Genomic DNA, 22,385 nt, shown 5'->3' with positions numbered 1-22,385 from the left:
GGAATATAAACACAATCGCTCCACAGAACTGTTAAAAACAGTCACAAATCGGAAAAAATCCATTCATTTTGAATGCAATCCAACTCCATCAGAAACAGAGAAGTAGGTTAAAATTCTCATTCAGTACAGACACCATGAGAACACAGCCTGCTACATGAGAATATAATGTAAAGAAATACCAAAGGGTAGATTTGTCTTTTTGTTTAGGTCACCTGAACACAGTCATTATCCACAGCAGTGAACTTATTAATAAATTACAATCTACAAAGCACAGGGCTAAAGCAGTCTGATGTTACATCTTTGATTGCTTCCAGTTTTATAATTTTTTGTCCAGCTTAACTGTTTTCAGACCTAAAGCAAAGCAGCAGCCTCAGTATAAAAACAACCATTTAAAAGAATTCACATTTGTCACTGAAGTCCCCAAGTTTTGCTCACCAAACATTTAGAATATTTTTTTAAGTTTTTAAGGGATTTTTTTCTCCCTAAACCACTATACTATCTCCTCTCAGTAATTCCTAACTGACTAAATATGTTCCAGAACATCATATTTTTTGTTATTACATATACAATGTTAGATTCTGGTATACATAACATCATCACTGTATAGTAGAATGAATGAAAAACTGAATAAACATTTTCCAGAAAGGGGAAAATATACTTAGGTTTGAACCTACTCTGCTTTTAGCACTATTATTCAGAGGCTCATCAGGGGAGTCAGTTTACCATATACAATGTAACAAACCAAATTCTATAAGGTTATCTGGGTTTCCTATTAGTTCTTCACACATCATTCCCACCTTTCACATCCATAATAACCCACTCATATAATGATGTTACTTACAAACTTCAGAAGGCAGATGTTTTCTCTCAGTGCTCCTACACAACCAGCAAATCCCAAAGTAAACATCACTATTCCCACCATTAACACAAGCACCACTGGGTCCAGACCATGAAGACCAGTCACCTTCGTCAGGTCAGACAATACACCCTGAAAGAGAAAAACAGGATAACGGAAAAAAAGTTAGCATGATAAGCATGGTTTTCATTTAACATTCCTTCTGGATGTCCACGATTTCGACATTATTCCAAATGAACTGGTTTGAAACCCTTGAACTTGCCAACAGTGACCCACATCAAAAAGTCTTGTTCTAAAACGGTTATCAGCAATACCAATTATCTTCAATCTAGCAGAGGAAGTATTAATGCAAAGTTATAGCTATTAATTCCTTTAATAAGTAAATCCAGCACAGTCAACCTCTCAGATCTTACATTCTCCTAGGTCTATTTGCCAAACAAGCTTCCACAAGATGGTGCCAAAAGCTCAGTAGTGTCACTGAATATTAATTTAGTTTCAAGGTAAAAGAATTAACATTTTATATTAACTTGAAATGCAATCAGAAGGGCACTGCAATTTCAAAGTCTTTAAAAAAACCAATAAAATAATTTTTCCAGTCCTAATGTTCAGGTGGCTGAAAGAGGTCCTAACTACAAAGCAGGTTGAGTGACATTTTAAGGCAGGGGAACAAAAATCAGAAGCAGATTTTTCCTCTCAACATTTTAATTATACACCTTCTAGTACTGAAGAGTCTTAGGAATGCTTCTCTGAAATCTTGCAAAAATACAGAAATATAGTCTAAATATTCCTCTTTCACCCCAGAAAAAAATCTTACACCAAATTATCTATTCCCAATAAGATACCTGCAATTTTCTTAATTTAGCATCATTTTTTTTTGTTAACTATCCAGAGACACCATTTATCTTAACAACAATCTTACCTATTGAACCTGCCTGCCTAGATCTTAAGACAATTTCTAAGTCTATGTAAATATAATGCTAATATAGTGAAGCTCTTATTTCTAGATTAGGCTTTAAAGAAATTAAGTTTATATACCATCTACCATTAAAATTCCACCAAATACATACAATACAAGCTTCTCATGTGTTGTGCAAGAACAAGATGTAACATGCAGAAAACAGAAGGGACAAACAGTTGAAACTTAAAGTTGATAAGAGCAATTTGTAGGGACATCCAGGCAGCCTTGCAATAGTCTGAGTGTTCATTATACAGTCATCAGCAATACATAGAACATTTTAACAAGGAAAAACTTTGACTTTAAAACAGAGAAAAAACAAAAATCAACACAGTACAATATCCCATCATTACACGTTTACCATATTTTGAATTTTTTTCCTTATATTCTCAAGCTAACTGCATTTAGTGTAAGAGAAACATCAGAGAGACTCAAAGTAATTTGTATTAGCAGTTTAATTCTGTGAAGAGAATATAAATTCTCATCTTGCTACTCACATATTTGCGCTAGAGTTAAGTGCAAAGGATACACATTCTAAGAGATTATCTTGGAAAAATCCGTTACCACTTTGTATTTAATTTTTTACTTAAAAATAATGTCTTCAAAATGTGCACATGGATAAACTTCATCAGCTAATGAAAAAGGCACTGATTAACAGTACTATAGTGATACACAAGACTTCATCTTCTTTGATAACGTGTTCCGTAACAGATCTTGTTAGAGCTGTTAATTTGGCAATAACAAGACAATAAAGTTGTTTTTACCAACACTGGTTGAAGGAATGAAAAGAAAAAAAAATAATTGAACTGTAGAATTCAGAATCACCTTGCAATAGCTGGTGACTAACAGCTGAAGTAGCCTATTAAAAACTGTTCACGGTTTACAGATTTCCCAGCATTCAGAAAGTCTTGGGAAACAGAGGCTTTTCTAGTTAGTGTCACCAGTGACACATTTCCATCCTCACAAACTCTAAGACCTCACAAACAACTATCTAACTTGGTCTACTGGGTTAATTATGAGAGTCTCATCTAATCAAACCTTGGCTCAGACACCACAATCAAGGAAGATATGCCAAGATTAGCTACACCAATTCAGTGTCTTTGTAGAACCAATACACTATGAAACCAAACACTGTGTGACCAGGATGTTGAAACTTCCACAACTATTTCCAGCCATCTCCTTCCCATGCTCAAACTCAAGGTTTTTTCAGACAATCTCACTTGCTAAAGCAACATCTTTTGGAAGAAAACTTCCTGTGATCAAAGCATGTTATGAAGAAAAGTTGGCAGGAACTGGGCTCTACTATTCACCTTCAGATGCTGCTGGTTCACAACAGTTTCTTCATGTTCACATTTGATGTTTACAACATCCTATTTTGAAAAGGAGGTTATGGGTTGGTTTTTTTTGTTGGTTTTTTTTTTTTTTTTGCCTAACAAAAGGCATTAAGTGAAAAGTCCCGAAAGAAGGAAGTAAACAAGATAATTAATTCGGGGGAGTCTCTCATGCCACCTTACTCATCTCTGCTGCCAATGCTATCTGCAGGATGGTAAAAGCTCTTTGAAGGACAGGCTGCTCTTTACAACAGCACCTAGATTTCCTACAAGTGTACAGAAATTAAGTCTAATACCCAAAAGTCAGTGTCAAAAAATTCAAGAAAACTCAGCCTTCAAGTCTTCCTTTCAGTCAATTTAAACATTAAGAGTTCAACTGTATATGCTTAACTTGTTTTCCACTTACTTTTACTGTTTGTAAGCATTATGCCACCATCTCAACTGAAGTGTGTTGGCAACAGAGGGCATTTTTTTTTTTTTTTATGTTTTTTTTAAAAAAACAACCACTAATACAGCCCATTAACAAATGCCAAAACAGTTACTGTTTTGAGATACACTAGTATGGAAACAACAAAATACATCTGACAAAGACAAAGTTGATTTCTTACAATAGATTTTGTAGACTGGATGTTGATTGTCACAGTATCACACTGCCACTGATTATAACACAAGTTACATGCACATACCCTTAGACAGCTTACATATCTCTGTGTACAAATACAAATATCAGCAGACTAAAAAGTAAGTACACATAGAATAAGTTAAGGTTGGAAAAGATCTGCCTGACAGAGGAGCCCAAAACTGGATATGGCACTCCAGATGCAGCCTCAGGTGTGATGAACATTGTTGGAAGATGCTCCTCCCTCAACCCAGTATGCAGTCAGCCTTGACATGAGGGCACACCTGATATTCAATACTGATCAACAGGAGCTCAAGTTTTTTTCCTCACAAAGCTTCTTTCTATGCAGGCAACCCCCAGCCCATACTGACGTATGAGGTTACTCCATCTCAGGCACTGGATTTTGTTGTTTGGGTTTTTTTTTTCCTAAATAAACTTTTATAAGGTTTCTGTCAACCCATTTCTCCATACTCTTGAAGTCACTCTAACTAACAGTCTTGCTTTGAAGTAGACTGACTGCTCTCTCTCCATTTGTTATTAGCCATGAACTTGCTGGAATAAAGTTAAGCTGGCTAGCCACTAGTTTCCCAGATCTTCCCTTGTATCCTTCTTGAAATGGTTTTCCCAATAAAAACTGTTGTCCTGATAAGAGGGCTTGGTGTTATTCACCTTGCTTCTATTAACAGTTTATTATAATTCACTTTCTTTCAGTGTTTTTTTGCAATATCTCTTGGGTGACAGATACTAACGTCTATCCAGTTTTTATTGTGTAGACTTTTAAAACTTTATGCAACTTAACTTGTATATGACTGTTCAGAATAACAAAACCCAGTTATAAGATCCTAAGTATAGGCCAATTAGATGTATCAGTTAAAGAGACTGGATTTGACTCAAACAAGTAATGCAAGTCAGGACGGGTCACATTTCTACATATAGTATTTTCATCATTTCTCACAAACCAGCATTTCCATTTCAATGTATTATCAGATAAAAGAGATGCACAGGATTTATATTTAAAAAAAACCAAACACACTTATGAGAAATCAATCTGAAGTGTAGCCATAGTGGAAAGAGAAAGAGACAAGAAATAACAGAGAAGTTAAAGGGACCCAATGTACTTCATGTTGCACTAAAGAGACAGGATGTTCAAAACTTCCACCACCTGCAGTTTATCTTTGGGTTTACCACTACAGCACAGCTTCTGGAATGTTTTTCTCTTACTTCCCATCTATTGTTCACCAAGATGTTTATCTATAAACAGACAGATCCATACAAGCACTATGGCTGAAGAATAGTACTCATATGAAAAACTGTCCACATAGCACAGAACGCCAGACATGAAAAATAACGTACAGATTTCACGAGCCATTCAGAAGTTCAAAACCACAGGAAAAGCTTTGAAGCACTTATTTGCAAGATTGAAAATACAGCAGAAAATAGTTCAGGCAAAAATTAAGAAATAAAGATAGAAAGAGTCTGTCTTTGCCTTTTTGTAACTTTCGTGTACCTTGAAGTCTATTTGGCAAACGGAGGTAGTTGTGAGCTAGTTATTTCCAACCGCACAGATCCTATGTGCCTCTTTACAAAACAAAGATAATATCTGAACATGAGAGAACACAAATTCAAGAGGAGCTTAACACCCTCCCTGAAGATCCTTTTATAACAACAAAATAGGAGGTAAATGCATTTGTGTGTGGAGACAGGCTTCTTACTATATAACAATGATATCACTAATCTAGTTGTGAGAATGTGTGTATGCACATAGGGAGTGGGGAGAAGGAGATAAATGCCTCAGCATTAATATCATAAAACTCTCTCATTTCCAGAAATTGGAGGAATCACAGAATCTCTCTGTATGAGGGTAGCTGCTGCGTATAAGCACTCTGGTTAAGGAAACATTACACTATGATGGTAACTGAAGTGTTCCTACTCAGCAGCACAACTGAACAGTGAGGGCATCTGCTCTCCACTACTAATAAAGATACAGATGAGTAAATCTGCTAGTAACTGTCACTTTTTGCTACTGCTTCCAATCATATTAAAGCTATGCTTTTACATTCATAACGAGGGGATGAACCATTCATTTCCATACCTACATCATTTCCTCTCCTGAAACAGGAGAACTCTGTAGGTACCTGCCCACACAGACTTCCTCCGATTGAGGAAGTTATTCAGTTGAAAGAAAACTTTGTCAAAAATAAGAGTGTTTTTCAGCTAGATCATATTTCCAAATTTTGTTCCTCTAGATGGAGACACAATCACTTCAGCAGCTCTGTGGGGAGTAAAGGGAAAGACAATAGATGGCCTAAAGATTGGAATACTTCAGAAAGATGGTCCCAAAGATACCTCTTTATATATTTATTGTTTGTTTAAAGTATCTTCTACTTGCATTCCTCCCAAATGCTTCTTGTTTTTAATAAAAAGAGGTGGGCAGATAAGCATATTTTAGAAAACATGCTTTCAAAAGAGAATCGGTTCATAAAGATTAAATTCTCCATAGCACCTTGCTCTTACAGGTTTACAAAAAAGGTCTAAACCTCAAGGGTCACAGCTTAACATCTCATCAGGGATAAGAATGAAACTCCAATTAAACTCAGTTTAGATTTGAACATCATCCTGAGCTCAGATGCTGCTTTTAAGCTTTGCTGCTTCCTGAGACAATAGTTTTACTGGGACAGGGAGCAGAAGAGGACAGCCACAAACAAAGTAAGACAAGTCATTTCTACCCTTACCTTTTCACTCCATGCCCACAGACCAGCCGCAAGGAAGGCCACTCCAGCTAGCTAAAATGAAACAAAAAAGAATGAGTTAGATATACTAACCAACACATTCTCAAACACTCAGCAAGTAGCACTGTTGTTCTTGCAAAAGGATTTAGAGTGCTTTTATTCCATGCATTCTTACATTTTATAAACTTTTAAGAAGTATTTCAGTTTCATTACTCATCATTACTCAAGAAGCATACAGAAATAAATTCCACACAGTAATATGTAAGTGGGAGTTATCCTTGTCCCAATGACTTGCTCTAAACCTTTTGCCTGCACACTAATTAAGATTTCAGAATATTTAATGCATTTTGAGGTTATTTCCTATTTAGTCATTTTATAATACCCCCCCCAGACAGTAGCCATGCTTGACTCTTCATAACTTCTCAGTGTCAAAGCTCATTATATTAGCCTCTTCTCTAATTATATACAGTTTGTATTCTGAATCCTTACCTTGTTTAAGCCCTTCTGAATTGAGCTGAAGTAATGGTCCATCCACTTACTTTCAATTAGATTTGTTACTTTCAATAAGTAACAAAACTAACTGACAACAAAAAACCCTAAACCAATTCCTATGTTTGTATAATAAACATTTCTGAATTATATTCATCCAAATGAAGCAAAAGATCGTTGTTCTAGGCTTCTATTCCCTTTCTCCATTCTCAGGCAGTTCATCTTTAATATCAAATTTCAACAATCAAACTAATATGGCCTCTTTATAAACAGAGGACAGCTCCTCTTCATTACTTAGAAGGCATGTCCCTGTGACCTTAAAAACAAGGAGATGCTGGAGCATGCCCAAAGAAGAGCAACAAAGCTGGTGAAGGGTCTAGAGAACAAGTCCTGTGAGGAGCACCTCAGGGAACTGGGGTTGCTTAGTATGGAGAAGAGGAAGCTGAGGGGAGACCTTATCACTGTCTACAACTGCCTGAAAGGAGGGTGTGTGTAGTGAGGTGGGTGTTGATCTCTTCTCTCAAGTAACAAGCAATAGGACAAGAGGAAATGGCCTCAAGCTGCCTTACAGGCATAGACAAGCAAATCCCATCAACTGAAAAAACACCTTGAAAAAGTGGCCCTTTCCTCTAGACAAGGCAGCATCTCCCATGAACTAAATGGGCATCAGAGGAAATTCCCAACAGCACAGGTAAGAAGCAAAAATGGGACCCTCTTACAGACACACAAGAAAATATATGTGTAGATTTTAAGTACTTCTGGGTTCACTGCCTGCTGACCATAAATTGCATGCAGGGCAAATGAAGTTGTTCTGGGTTTACTCTACTGGGGGCAGTAGGGGAAAGGAAAGCCAAAAAGGGCTGTGTCATTCATGCCATTCTGTAAAAATTACTCAAGTGATGTTAGACACTTCTGTCTAAGCACGAAGTATTACATGCCATATTTTAGGGCTTAAGCACACAGAATAACCAACCAAATCCACTACTAATACATGGAAAGAATTACAATTGGGCGAAGCAGTGCTAAATTAGTTACATTTCCAGATGGTACTTAAATAAGCAACAGCACAATGACTACTCATCTCAGACTGTGAATTAAATAAGAATATTTAAAGTGATTATTTGAATCAAAGCACATCTTTAAAAATACTATTAAAACCCACATGGATATAAATAGAATATTGACCCAGATTATCCATAAACCTTAACCCAGTGATTTTCAGATGAAGCAACAACAACAACAAAAAACCCCACGCAATTATCAAACTTGTACATCATTAAGTCACACAGTTCATGCAACTGATGTATTTTTCACCCTTTCTCATTCTAAATGCACCAGGAATGCTGGGAGACAGGTGAAAACAGCTGGTATAGTTTGCAGTAATTGGTAAATGACACAATAGACACAGCTGGATCTTTGTGAACTTTTTCTAAAGAAGTGAGGGGGGGAAAAAAGAAATGGGACAATACACATCTTCCACCCTCTATACAAACTAATGTTAGTGTAACGCTAATGCTGTGCTATTGAATATACAAATAGGGTGAGCTCGTCAGACTGGCTGCCCTTCATTATAATTACCATCTTAATTAAACCATAATAGATTCTTGATTAAGTATATTTTTCACTAGAATGCTTTATTCTCACCTCTGAACACAAACATTGCACTCATGTTTTTATAAAAGAGTTCAGTTTCACAAAATGACACTATTTTTGCAAAGTTATTTCCACTAGCACCTATGTAAACTATCTACAAGTAAAACAGTTTATCAGCAGAAAAAAAAAAACCAAACAACTTGGTCTTACAGATTCAACATGGATAAATCTAAAATTTAATTCCGTTAAGACACAAGTGATTCATAATTCTCACTAGAAGCAGCCAAGCCACATACATTAGGTTTCTTTAGCAAAAAAAACCAATGAAGTATGATGTACTTGTAGAAGAAGCAAAGCCATCAGCCACTACATTCACAGGCACAATTACCAAGACAACCAATTTGCAAGTAAAATCATAGTTATTTAACTGAGCAAGACTTCTTTGCTTTAAATACCATGTACAAGATACTTTAAAATATTTCATTGAAAACTACTGTAAAACACACCATGGTGATAATAGTACCTCAGAAGTTAGCATGATTGAGCACACCCAATATGGAGTTCTACACAGAATTAGCATCAAGAAAATATCCTCTCTCTACCTCTCTTGCACAGAGACATTCAAGTGACTGCTATGAGATAGACCAGGGAACTGGTTCAGCCTTAATTCAAAGAAAAGTTTTAACCCTTATCAACTCACTTAACTGGCCACGTGAATGAGAAAAGAGGCAGCTGAGAAATAGCAACGCTCAGCAAAAGTGCTCCCAGGGTGACAGCGAGCAAGCCTGCTATTTCACAAGAGGCACTTTGAAATCCAGCTTTCATCATAATCTGGATTACATGTAAGCAAGAACAAACCAGACTACTCAATTCTATGCTGCAAAGTTAGATGGAAGCATACACAAAGCAGCTCAGCTGTACCCCTTTGAACAGGAAACTAAAACTAGTAACCTGCATTTGGTCATTTCCTGCTTTAGAACCGAAAAATCCACATTATTAACATACTGCATCAAGCTGTAAACTCTGCTCAGAAGGACAATACTGACACCAACTCACAGACACCTTGCACAAGACCACTTAGCTTAAGCTTTATCTGTTCTCAACCACAGTTTGAATTCCTTTGACTATGCTGTTAGAATCGCTTTACTAACTCAGAAAACAAGTCTAATTTGCTTCTCAAATCCAGGTTGCAGCTAAACATAATCCTTGCAAGACAACCCTTGCATGCAAGCTGATTTTGGGTCGGCCTGCCTCAAAGTCTGATTAGAAGCAGTGAGAAAGCATTCCTATTGCGCCCAGCTTTTGTAAGCACAAAATGTTAATTCTTATGGAGAAAGATTTTTCCACCCCCTGGACAATCCTACTTTACACTGAAGCTCCACCCATACTGGAGCAATCAACACCCCACAGCCCTTCCTTCCTACCCTTGTCTCTTCCCATACTTTTCCGCTCAGGGTCAGGAAACCACCTTGTGGTGGATTCTTTCCTCTTCCTGGCACAGCCTTGCTGTTTTAGACATTCCTGAAAAACAACATAGGCTGCAAAAGCCAAGCAAATCTAGCCCGGGTTTTCTCTTACTTTTCAAAAATGAACTCAGAATTCTTTTTCAGAGCTTAAGAGAAGTTTTGTCTTTCATCATCATGTTCACGGTAAAAATGCCACATCTCCTATAGCAAGAGTGAAAAGTTTTATTTTTTTTCTCCAAAAACCCTTAAGACCCACACACAAAGCTACAGAGCATTAGAAGATAAATCAAGATGACAGCAGCTAGAAGCTATTTTACCCTGTCCTCTCAATTCATCTGACAGACAGTGAGTTCACATGCAACCTAAAAGGCTTTGGCAGGTCACACATGCAATCCTTCACTAAAATAGCCATGTCCTGGCCAAGGTGCAATTCTTGGACTACCCCAAAAAATCGTTCAACTGGAGACAAGGAAGCAAGCACCAGAGGCAGGTTATTGAGGCACCTCTTTTTATTCCCTGGGCCTTCTCAAGTGCAGGCTGAAAGGCATAGAGCAGTGCTGCATCCCAAGACAGGGCACCCCTGCACTCCCTCTGGGGTCAGTTGTCCACCCTCTGCTGTATCCTCTCTCCCCTGAGGTTTTCACAGGACTCACTCAATTGTAAAATGACTCAGAGCAGAAAGGTTCCAGAACCGAGCTCTTTACCTTATATTACTGCAGTCTTTTAATTTTATTATGAAAATTAAGCTATTTAGCAAAAACACCCAAAACAACCAAACAAAAGAAATCTTTAAAACTCAAAAGGGGGTCCAGCCTTGCTCTAATAGTGTAACAGTCTTCCTATGACCTCCATTTCCCTTACAAGGGAAAGCGAAACACAAAGAGAAGTGATTTTCCAAGCCAGTCATAGACAAGTAACTCAAAGTCGACAGAATTGAACTTCCTATTGCCAAGTCGCCCATCTGAAAGAAAACAACCTTCCAAAGAATGAATTTACCAATTTCTAAAGGCAGATTAAACTGAGCTTGCCATTATTAAAACAGTCATGTTTGTCCTCTTTTAGTTCAATGTTTTCTTCCACTCCAACCTATGCAAACTGTATCTGAAACATGAACAAACTGAAGAAAAGTTTAAACGTTCTGTAAACTATTCAGTCACCACACGCTCTAACTTTAAATTTTATACAGTCAGTGACGTTATCTCTAGGGCTACAACGGGGAAGTCAAAATGCATCTTCAGTAAGTATGACAGAAGAAAAAATGCAACTGTTTATTTACATGCAAATTACCTGGCTTGTGAATAAACAGTGTCATGAGTTGAGACACAGGTGAGCTACCATCGTACCTCCACTAACAGCTTAAGTGGGCAAAAGGCTGTCTGCACACCTACCTAAGTGGCCACCCTCACTGACACAAACACTCACAAAACAAGCCCCCACAAGCACCTGTCCTGCAAGCCAAGGAAAGTGAATCAAGACTAGCATTCCCCTCTTATATGCTGCTATTTTCAAGTCATGGTTACATTTCCCTTCTGATTTTGTAGTCCTTCAGTTCTTTTAAGGCATGTAGAAAATTTACTTTGTTCTACACATGATGGATTTCTCCAATTAAAAAGACTGTTAGACTAGTCCTCCCAGCCAGCCGGATGTCATAGGCTCCTGAATCATTGTGTCAGCTAAATGATTCATACACTGCCTATAGAAACATCTACCCTCCCACTCAATATTTACATAGCTTGTTCTACAACTAGAGGTGCCCAACTTTTATCAAAAGAGCTGTAGTTACACATAATTTTCTAGGTCAGCCTAATAATAACAACTTTTCAGCAAAGCCTCGGACCATTTATTGAGCAAGCTACCAACTACTTCAGAAAACCAATTCCTCCAGTCAACAGATGAGCTGACACACACAGAAGTCGTATTTCAAATTCTCCTCAATTTTTCCGCATGTCTTCTTTAAAAATAATTATTTAAGGAAAAGAAAGCCTTGGATCTTCATCATTAATTTCAAGAAAATACAGTAAAAATAGAAATTTGAAAAAAGTGAAATGTAATGACTCTGCAGGGAATGAAAAATAAAATAGAAAGAGAAAAAAATAATTTCTGTGAAAAAACAGAGGCAAATTCTTGATAGTCTTCCCAGCAAAGACAAAAAAAAAATTCAGTTTTTCAAAGGTTGTTTACCCATCAAAAATAGTAATAGCCCCCACTTCACGAGACACTCACTGGAAAGAAAGCAGAGTTCTAGAACAATCCTAATACATTCATGAACAAAAGAGCCTGACAATTTCTCACATATCCCCAACGCTATCTGCACCACACTCCACTACAGGTACATGGGAGTTGTACTATATAGAAGAAAAATAACTGGAAAAAAGTTTCTGCAGAAGCCACACACCTTTTCTGCCCTGTTATCCACACAAGGATAAACTCTCCTGGGGCTTAATGCTACAGCATCATGTGAAAACACTGCACTAGTAAACAAGAGGTGGTGACAGCAGCAAAAAAGTTCTGTGGTTTTCAACAGCAATACCCAGACATTATAGCCTCAGTATTACCTGGCCTTCTAATTATTAGGCTGAAGACAGCAGAAAATTGATGAGTAAGAAGCTCATAAGACTCCCAGCTCTTCTCTTTGAGCAGTGATTTCCTACCCTACGGGGTCTTGCTTTCAATAGAAAATTGGGCCAGATGACTTCCAGAATTTCCATCAAACCTAGATTTTTCTACGCTTGTAAATCAATTTGGTTTTCTCAATCATTCATGCAGCTTTCAAAAAAGCTTATTTTCTACCTTAAATACTGCCAAAGCAGCTAAAATGTGCATCAATCTAGTTTACCCAAAGTTCATGGGTGTTAATCATGCAAAATACCAAGTCATTACCGACAAGTAAGAACAAGATTCTGCAGCCTACAATTTATCTTCAGACACTAAACCCCTTTTTTTACTGAAGTTAAATACAGATTTGGGTAATAATTCTGTAAATCTTAAATTTTAGGTAGTAAAAAGCTGACATGGTTTAAGGAATCGCAGTAAACAAATAGAATTAAGAATTAATATAGTCTTGTCTAGCATGTCTACTGTTCTCAGACAAGTCAGGATCAGGAGAATTATTTTTTACTCTTAAACAAGTTGCTTCAACCACATACCATATTACATTCTTACTATCTGATCCTTTGAGCTTTGAAAAAAAATCCAAACATCTTTAGAAGTGGCTATCCATTCTAAGAAATATTTCAGCTCTGAATCAGAACAAGCTGCTAGCACCAGGCAAATTACTGTATCTGCACCTCTGCATGACTACCCAAGCCTTTCCATGACTGCAGTTTCCGTGACTGCAGGTGCAAACCCCTAACATTTGACCTGCAAGCTCTGAAAAGAATTATCAAGTTTATCTGAACTGCAACCTTACCTTCGTCTTCCCCTCACAAACATAACCATTTCTAACGCAGTGCTATGCACTAGCCTTTGTACCCCTTTCTTTTCCAAGGTGCTTCAGTGATCTTGACCAAACACATCTAAAACCACACACCTGTTTTTGTACCCTTTTCGCATTCACAATTCTAGACATACCTTATAGATAGGCTAGTCCCGAGCCAAGTATTTCAAGACAGCATCAGACAATTTGGCTGCCTACAGAGCATGACATTTAAGATCTTGACTATGTTGTAATGCCAGCTGTTGACACATCTCTGGAGTAGTTCCTTTCTTCTCTTCTGCATAGTGTATTTACAGCTACACTACCCCAACACAGACATCAAAGATGATCTGAAAGAAGATATTAGAAGAGACTTCCCTTAACAGGGAAGCAACTTAACATACCACTTAAGTGCACTTAAGAAAAGTAGTTTTAACTTTTGCCCTAACAACCAGCATTTAATGGCCTCCACCATTCAAAAGACAGAGGCCTTGTCAGCAACAGTAGAGACTATACTATTTTCTTTTGACAAATCCTTTAAGATCTCTTCTTTCTCCATTAAAAAAAAACCAAGAAAAATAGTTTTATCTGCTTCACTCCTTTATCTTCACTCAGAAGGTAAGATAGGAGTTACAGGTGAGGGGAGGATACATTGTGAGGGATCATTATCCATAGAATTTTTAATAATGATTACCTTCTCACATGGGACAGACTTCTTCATTTCCACCTGGGACATACCATACATCAGTTTCCTGCTTTCAGGTAAATATTTCTCTTGAAGAACTACGCAGGAAATTAATAAAACTGAGGTAGGCCTAAACTATTTCACTCTCTCAAGTTTTGTACTCACCCAGAAGACAATGTTGTAGCTGAATAGCAGGTATTTGTACCAACAGCTGACTTCTGCATTAGAATATCGGTAATAGTGCATCTTCTATAGCACAGCGCCTGCACAGAAGAGAAAGAATAAGAAGAATTAGGCAGTGAAAGATTTTAAGAATAAAGTGGGTTTTTTTTTCCCAGATCTCTTTTGCACTGTTGAGAAAGGGACTATAGTAACCTGTACCATATGGCATCCAGATGTATATGTTCAGAGTCAGCTCAGAAACTTCTGCTGACCCTAAACTCCCTCTAAGCATTGGTTGCTTAATAATCCTATCTCCTTTAAGCACCCTTATGTGGTAAGAGGGAGGGACACTCAAAAAGGAAACTAGCTATACAGTTAGCCTAGGAAGATCTGCATCAGCAAGTTGACATTCATCTACTTTCTCACTCCTTCAAAACCACTTTACTTACAGACAGCTGTTTGGACTTAGGGAAGAGTCTAAACACACACCCTGCGGATTGCACATACAACAACACAGCTAGCAAGAAGTTTGAAGTGGTCACCTGGAAAAATCTCAGTGCCTACAGATTGCTAAATACAATAGGCAGTAGTACTCTGTCTTTTCCATACTTTAATGTTTTTTTACCAAATCAGTACTCCATAAGAGGTTTTATTCTCAACAAAAGCCCCACCATTAAACAGCTGATCTGCTCTGCAGAGTTTGGTTTTCTTGCTTCCTTACATACCCTAAAGATAAGGTTCAGCTGCAAGTGTTGCTCAAATATTTCAGAGAACTGCAGCTTTTCAGAGTAACATAACTAAACCACCTCTGCAGAAATGCCATGCATAAGAAAAAAAAAAAAAACAGAGGACAAGCTGTTAAATCAAGAGCTGGAGTGGGGAACACAAAGCACTCACACAGCCCTCGCATCCTAGAGAAGTGACTGCACGAGCACTGCCTGGGACAGACAAGCAGCAGTTCCACATTTCAAACCTCCACTCACTTGAGGTAAATGGTTTTTTTTTTTTTCCCCATTAGACGTTGGTGAAAGGCTTGCAACAGGGAAGCAAGCATAGAGAATTTTAAAACACCTAAGAAGGACTTCAAGGACTATGCTGACCTGGACATTCACAGACAGCATGCAAAAACCAAGCCTATCCAGTAAAGTCTGAAACCAAGCACCACGGAACCGGGAACTGAAGATCTCCACCACATCCACAGCTGTGAGAAGGGAAACTAAACTTTTTTTTTTTTTTTTAGAAGGCAATCTGCACCTGACCTGAGTGTAAAAAACAATCCCACTGAAAGAAGGAACAGAATCAAATACCTGTCAGCTTTGAGACTCCCATTCAACACAAACAGCTTGTGGTGGTTTCACTCACAGGTAGGACCATGCAGTCCTGCACTCACTTCCCACACCTGATGAGATGGGAAGGGAATCACAATAAAGGGGCCATGGATTAAAAACGAGGACAGGGAGGCCTCACTCACGAGTTAGGGTCACAGGCAAAACAGACTCAACTTGGGGAAGAAAAATCAATCTAATTTGTTACCAATCACCCAAGTAGGATAGTGAGACATAACAACCACACCTTAAGACACCTTCCCCCACTCCTCCCTTCTTCCTGCGCACAAATTAATTTGCTCCCAACTTCTCTACTTTCACCCCACCAGCAAAACAGGGGACAGGGAATGGGGGTTCAGTTAGTTGACTATTGCCGCTCTTTCTGGCATGAGGTCCCTCCTGTGGGCTGCAAGAGTCCAGGAACAAAGTGTTCCAATGGGGGCTTCCCATGGAGTCACGGACCTCTTCGGGCACAGCTCCCAGCTCTGGCATGGGAACATCCATGGGCTGCAGACAGGCCTCCGGTCCAGCACAATTTCTCCCTACCCTCGGCTCCGGGGGTCCACCCCAGCTCCGCCACTGAACTTCCATGGGCTGCAGGGGACCTCCTTTATCTTCTACTCTGTGTGTGTTGAACTGGGTATCTGAGGTTCTCTGTCCTCCCCATCCTTCTCCTTCCTCCTGGCAACAAAGCTCACTCTTTGTTTAGGCTGATAGTTCTCTTTTGTTCAGGTCAACGGCTTCTCCTCCAGGTTCTCTCCACCCTCTTCCTTTCAAGACAGTCCTTCCCCTCATAAATATGGATTCAAAGAAGTGTTTCTCTATTGCTAATTATTTCAGCTTGGGCTGGAAGTTGGTACGTCTTGGAGCCAGGGGAGATTTCATGAAGCTTCTCACAGGGGCCATCACTGTAGCCCCACTACCGAAAATGACTCCCCTACACACAAACCCAACACACAGCTTGCTTTAGCTTTTAAGTGAAATATTTATTATTTTCCAGGACAATTATGGAGTGCTACCTTAGTGTCTTATTGGAGGAGCTTATTTTTAGAAATCTCAACACAAATACTTCAAACCTTGCCTTAAACTTTTACCACCCTGAGGTTAAAACCACACACACACACAAACAGATCAAGGACACACAACAGACACCTCCAGCCCAAGAGCCTATGGGCAGAGATCCCAAACAGACTTTGATTTTCCTTCCATGGGTCTCCCCATGCCAGGCCTAGCTTCCATTTGGAAGCAGACTGAGAGTGCCTCCTTGGTCCAGACACATCCCTCATCTCTCTTCAGCCCCTGTCAGGAAGTTTCTTTCCTGCGCAACCAAATGGAAATAGCGTTCAGAAATGTAAAGATTATGTAGAAAATCTAAGGAGGGTACATTTTGGAAGAATACTTTATAGCTTTTAGTAGTTACAGAAAAAAATTGGAAAAATATTACTTGGGATACTGAAGTAAGATTGCAAGACTTGTAAACAGAGAATAATTTCTTCTTTTTTCAAGCTAAAATGGCCTGTATGTGCATAAGAGTAATTTTCAGATCCAACTGAGATTCAGTAGGTAATACACAGGTCATACTGATCCACTTGACATGATGTCATGATGTAGATTAATCTGTAGATAATAAAGCCAGACATCACCTAAGCAGCCTTCACACATATGCTACCTGTGCAGGTTGCTTAAGATACATCACCCACAGGCGACTCTAGATTAGTGCATCTGGACAGACCCAGTAGCAAAAGAAAAACCATTAAAAGAAGGAATTACTCCTCATGATTCCATAGGATATGGAGTAAAAATTCCAAATGAGATGGAGTAAAACTCAGTTAAGTCAGAACTAAACCACTTTTTCCTCAATAGCCCCAGTAAAGAGACTGAACACACAGAATGAACCACTCGGCTGGTTTCAGAGAAGTGGCAGTCTCAAGAATGATTAAAGGATATATTGCACATTCTTACAGAAACAATACTTGCAAAATTTGCCAGGTTAGAGTGTGAACATCCACCATAACAACTGAGCTTGGTATTTCCACAGTTCAGATGCTGATTTCCATACAGTTTTAACCAAATACTGCAAACAAGTTTTTTAGCCTTTGAAAACCTCACCTTATAACCAGGTTTAATACTCACAGTTCATTTATAGCAAAAAACACTTAACCTTTGTTAAAACAAAGAAAATTTTATTTCATTACAGTGCAGGCAGTGACTGGAAAGGACTTTCCTAGATGTGTCATATACATAAACTGAGTTTTGCAATATACATTCCTAAGATGTAAACAGTTTTGCTTCCTCATGCTCTGGTTCAGCTTTAGTTACTGACCTTTTCAACCCATCCAGCTTCACAGACAACATTTAGGAGTCTTACTATCGTGAGACATAGCGAATAAAACTTGTTTAAACACCACTCTGCTGACATGCTTTTCTAAGCCTGCAGCTAAGAGAATACAAGAGAAGGAATGAATGCTTAGTTTTCCCAGTTCCTTGATTTCTGCCTCTAGCTCCAAATGGCAATTTATATTTCAAAGATCAATAGCCAAATACTTGTCCAAGTCAGTAAGTCTGATGGGTCTGGGGAAAAGATGGAAAATAGGGGACAGTAGGGGACAACAGCACAATCCCACTAATCTGAGCAGAGTCCAAGACTCCTATTTGCACCAGTGCAAGCCTGTATTACAGCAATACACTGGCTGCCAGTGCAAACATTCTCCAGGTGCACACACACTGAAGCCACCATCACTGTTCTGCCTCCCTTCCCATGAAAGTCAGGATCCTGGCAAAAGACAGGAGTGGCAACTGTAAAATGCACACACTATTAATAGAAATATTGCTTTTGCTGCTATCACTACAAAAGAGGAGTCAGCAGGTAGCATCTGACTAGCACATCGTTACATTCCATAAAAAATGGGGTTCTACTAGACAGAGGCTTAAAATATAACCTGGGGCAGAAATGCAGGCATACCATTTCAGCACCTAAAATACAAACATAGTCTGAAGTTTCACTTTTTTGTTAGGTTGCCCTCTCTGGTACTGGGACTTACATCCAACTATTCAAGTCTTAACTTCAGTGAAACTATTCATAGGAATAAGAACACCAAAAGTACCCTTACTGATAAGCACCATTCCCTACCTACCTCATCATTCTGATCACCAGCTTGTAAGACATTTCTCCCCACTTCCCCAAGCAACTGGCAAGATGCCCCAGTCAACACCAATCACAGTATTTTCACAGAATGAAAAAACAATATTTTTTTTTTTAATATACTGGGTTGGTTTTTGTTGTTGTGTGTGTGGTTTGTTGTCGGTGGTGGTTTTTTGGGTTTGTTGTTGGGTTTTTAGGGCAGTTTTTTGTGGGTTTTTGGGGAGTTGTTTGTTTGGGTTTTTTTTTAATGCTCTGAAGCAACAAGGGGCCTTATACTACCAATAATGTTTTCTTGTTGCAAGAAGCTGTCCTATAATAGCACATGGCTCCCCAGACAGATGCTACCTTCTGAAACATCTGCCTATATAAAGGTCAGATTTTACTCTCTTTGCTTATCCTCATAAGGAGTCTTTTGGTTCTTCATGACAGACCAAACACCATTATGGAACAGTTTAATCACTACTGGTGTGGTAGTGACATTCTGCCATAATAAATCTAAAGTGTAGATGTGTCTGACTTTTTCCCTAGCCCTACAAATAAACAGGCCAAACAATCCACTCAAGGACACACAGTCACCTTCCCCACATTTATACTAAAAGCAGTCATGTTTCCTAACACAGGAGGCATCTGTCACCAGCCTAGAAATCTGCTACATCAGTATTTCATTTAATTTACATCACAGGCTATGTAACCACGGTTAGGCAATACTAAAAAAACTCTTGTAAGATTAAAGTAGTACGTGGGCAGCATAGACTAGTAACTTTCTTTACTGTGTTTCAGACAAAGCAAGTCACATTCTGTCAGCTGACAGTTATCACCCACTCTTGACAACAGGAATTTCTAAAAATTACAGAGCACTGCTGCTTTGGTAGAATATAGAATTTTGTCTTGGTGTTTACAGATTTAGTGAGGGGGAAAAAATGTAATTTATCAAGAGGCTACTGCCATTTCCAAAGTGTTTCTACACCCACAGATTCCACTCTTACCTTCAAAATGCTACTGCAGAGATATTCATACACTACAGATTTTAAACTCTCATAAAACAGAAGCTATGATATATTAAGCAATCTAATTTGGATATGCAGGGAGATCATCACAGATAAGATGTTAAATATAGAACTGGAACACTAATGCACATCTCTAGATCTAGGTCTACAAATTCTTTTGACCATCAAGAAGCATCAACTTCAGAAGGCAGACCTAAGCCATGCTGAAGTTCCAGGTTCAGCCAGTACTATCACCATATGCTGTTCCAATCCCCTTCCCTCGCCCCCTCTTAAAATCCACAACCATTAATCACCCTACTCAGTGGAGTAAACAATCACACAGCAAATCACATAGCAAATCTTCAGATCAATCCTGTAATCTTATGCCATGCGCCAAGAAGAAAACACCAATTTACCTCCCCAGAGCTCATACAAATGCCAGTGTGGGTGCAGTCAGGAGGTGGCAGGAGAATAAGGATAGGTGGGGCCAGAAGAAGTGCTAGCTTCTGAGGAGGCTCATGGAAATGCAGCACCACTGCAATGCCCACCTACACCAGCACTACAGGCTACACTGCACTTAAAACTAACACACTGAAATGGACCAAGCTGGGGCAACAGGGCAGAACTGAGGCACAAGAAAAAGAAAAAGAAAAATCATTTTGCAAGCTGTTGGCTGCTCCCCCCATCACTCATCACTACAAAGCATCAAGTTTATATGAACCTGGTGAAGCAAATCAACAAAGTCAAAAGAACACACTGAGGAGAAAGAAAAATTTTTAAAATACAGCAAGGGATGCACTTTGGTCTATTGTTTGTTTTGATATGACTACTTAATTCCATTACTCCATCAACACCAAATCTATATCAAAAAGTATCAGTTCACTCATTCAGGACATTGTGCCATTAAAAATAATTGTCATATTCTTTGGAGGTGCTCAATCAAGAGAGTCTTTTTTTGTGAAGTTGAAAGAAAAACTTATCCCTGATCAGGGACAATTCAGAGATTTTTCTCAGGACCTTCTAAAAACAGAGCATCTAAGAGGCACCTACAGACTGCTCCTTCTACATCCCAGAGAGAAGCTGACCACTGAGGGAGTCTAAATGTTCAGTACAACACCTGGGTGCTGGGCATCAAATCTTCACGTGTAAGGATTGAGCTGGGGCAACACAAAGGCAAGAAAACCTCAGAGGATTTGGAGCTCTTACAGGCCAATCTCTTCCTGGAAACAGGAATAGTAGTCCAGCAGATGATTCAGGAACTCCCTGCAAGCATGCGCCATCTTTAGTTTTGTGATTTTATCTCTGACTGGGGCCTTGCAAAGAAAATACGAGCTTCTCTTAAAGAATACAAGTATAGTGTATTTAATTCTGCTGCAGTCCAGAAGAGCAAATATTTGCGCATTCTTAGAGGAAACCTGAGGATTATTCAGCAAAATGGATTTTTTTTTAACCTGAAAGACTCATGATGCAAGAAAGATATTGCTATAGGTTATCCCTGTTTTACTAGAAAACTAATGGTAGATAACAGTTCTCTGAACTCAATGGAAAACATGACCAAAGCCAGACAGATTTCTTCAGACGTCATCTTTTGGGGCTCTTATTTTTTGCAGTGTGCTGAAGACTCAAATTCCTCAAAGTATTTGAAGAATATTTCAAGCACAAGTTGCTCCAGTACAAACTACAAAACAATCCCTCAGAACAGAACCAATGCCCTATATATGGTAAGAGTTTCAGGTTTCAGCAATCAGGCTTTATTGACTACAGCACAAATTGCAACTTAGGAAAACTTGTAAAGAATATATACCAGTGTTGCAAACCCAAAACAAGGAAGCAATGATTCAGAAGAGCTCTACTCAAACTCTAGAGACAACTCACACTAAAGTTATGCATGTGCTTTTGGCCAAGCCACTACTGTTACGTGGATGAGTTGCATCTGAAATACCATGTAAAAGTAGTCTGAACTTAGACTAACATTCAGAATGCAGGCATCTTAAATTCTGAAACATAATCTACATGGACATCAAGAAGCATGATCTTTTATCCTCTTCCGAACTGCCCACTTGACTCACATGACCAATACTTTGGCATAAAAGCTCTACACTGCACTGTTCTACACTGTAATTCAAGGAGCTATTCAAGTTATCATTCATGAGATATTTTCATCTCCACTTGACTTATTAAACTAAGAGAAATACATTAAAGAAAGACTTGAAAAAGGCAAGCAGAATTAGAGACTGCTCCCACAGCAATTAAAAAGCAGTGACAGAGGACAACAGCAATTGCAACAATGTCATTTTTCACCGTTCTGCACACAGAAGCTACCAAAAGATACAGATGGCTGGCCTTGCTTTCACATGTTAAAGTTGTTATTCCTAGTTAGCTATAAAAGCTACTAGTAACGCTGAAAAAAAAAAAAAACACAAAAAAACCCCCACAAAACAAAAGCAGCTCCAAAACCTCCGAATTTTCATTTAGATAAACTGGTCAGAATGAAAACCAATGACATGGTAGAACGCAGGTATTGACCATGTAAATTCAAACTACAAATATTCTCAGTTATTGACACTGAGGGGAGGTATAACTCAGCTATCCACTGAATTTTATTAGGTTAATGCTACTTCTGCTCCACTGA

At 38.7% G+C, this 22,385-nt stretch overlaps 1 protein-coding gene across 2 annotated transcripts in view; it reads right to left on the bottom strand.

Moving 5' to 3' along the window:
* Positions 1-14,384, bottom strand: part of TSPAN14 (tetraspanin 14) — a 21,572-nt gene extending 7,188 nt beyond the window's left edge. The window contains exons 1-4 of one of the 2 annotated variants that reach the window (XM_010169414.1): positions 14,304-14,384; positions 6,494-6,544; positions 842-988; positions 1-28 (exon numbers count right to left, since the gene is read on the bottom strand). The exon at positions 1-28 is cut by the window's left edge and continues 143 nt beyond it. In XM_010169414.1, coding sequence (XP_010167716.1) covers positions 1-28; positions 842-988; positions 6,494-6,544; positions 14,304-14,384 — 307 coding nt within the window. The remainder of the gene's footprint in view (positions 29-841; positions 989-6,493; positions 6,545-14,303) is intronic. The other variant, XM_029085301.1, reaches the window with a different exon arrangement.
* Between the last annotated feature and the right edge of the window lie 8,001 nt (positions 14,385-22,385).

The sequence above is a fragment of the Antrostomus carolinensis genome, unplaced genomic scaffold, assembly GCF_000700745.2.
Source record: "Antrostomus carolinensis isolate BGI_N321 unplaced genomic scaffold, ASM70074v2 scaffold12396, whole genome shotgun sequence".
NCBI lineage: Eukaryota > Metazoa > Chordata > Aves > Caprimulgiformes > Caprimulgidae > Antrostomus > Antrostomus carolinensis.
Note: the sequence above shows the minus strand (reverse complement) of the source record. Positions and strands in the feature narration are given on the sequence as shown.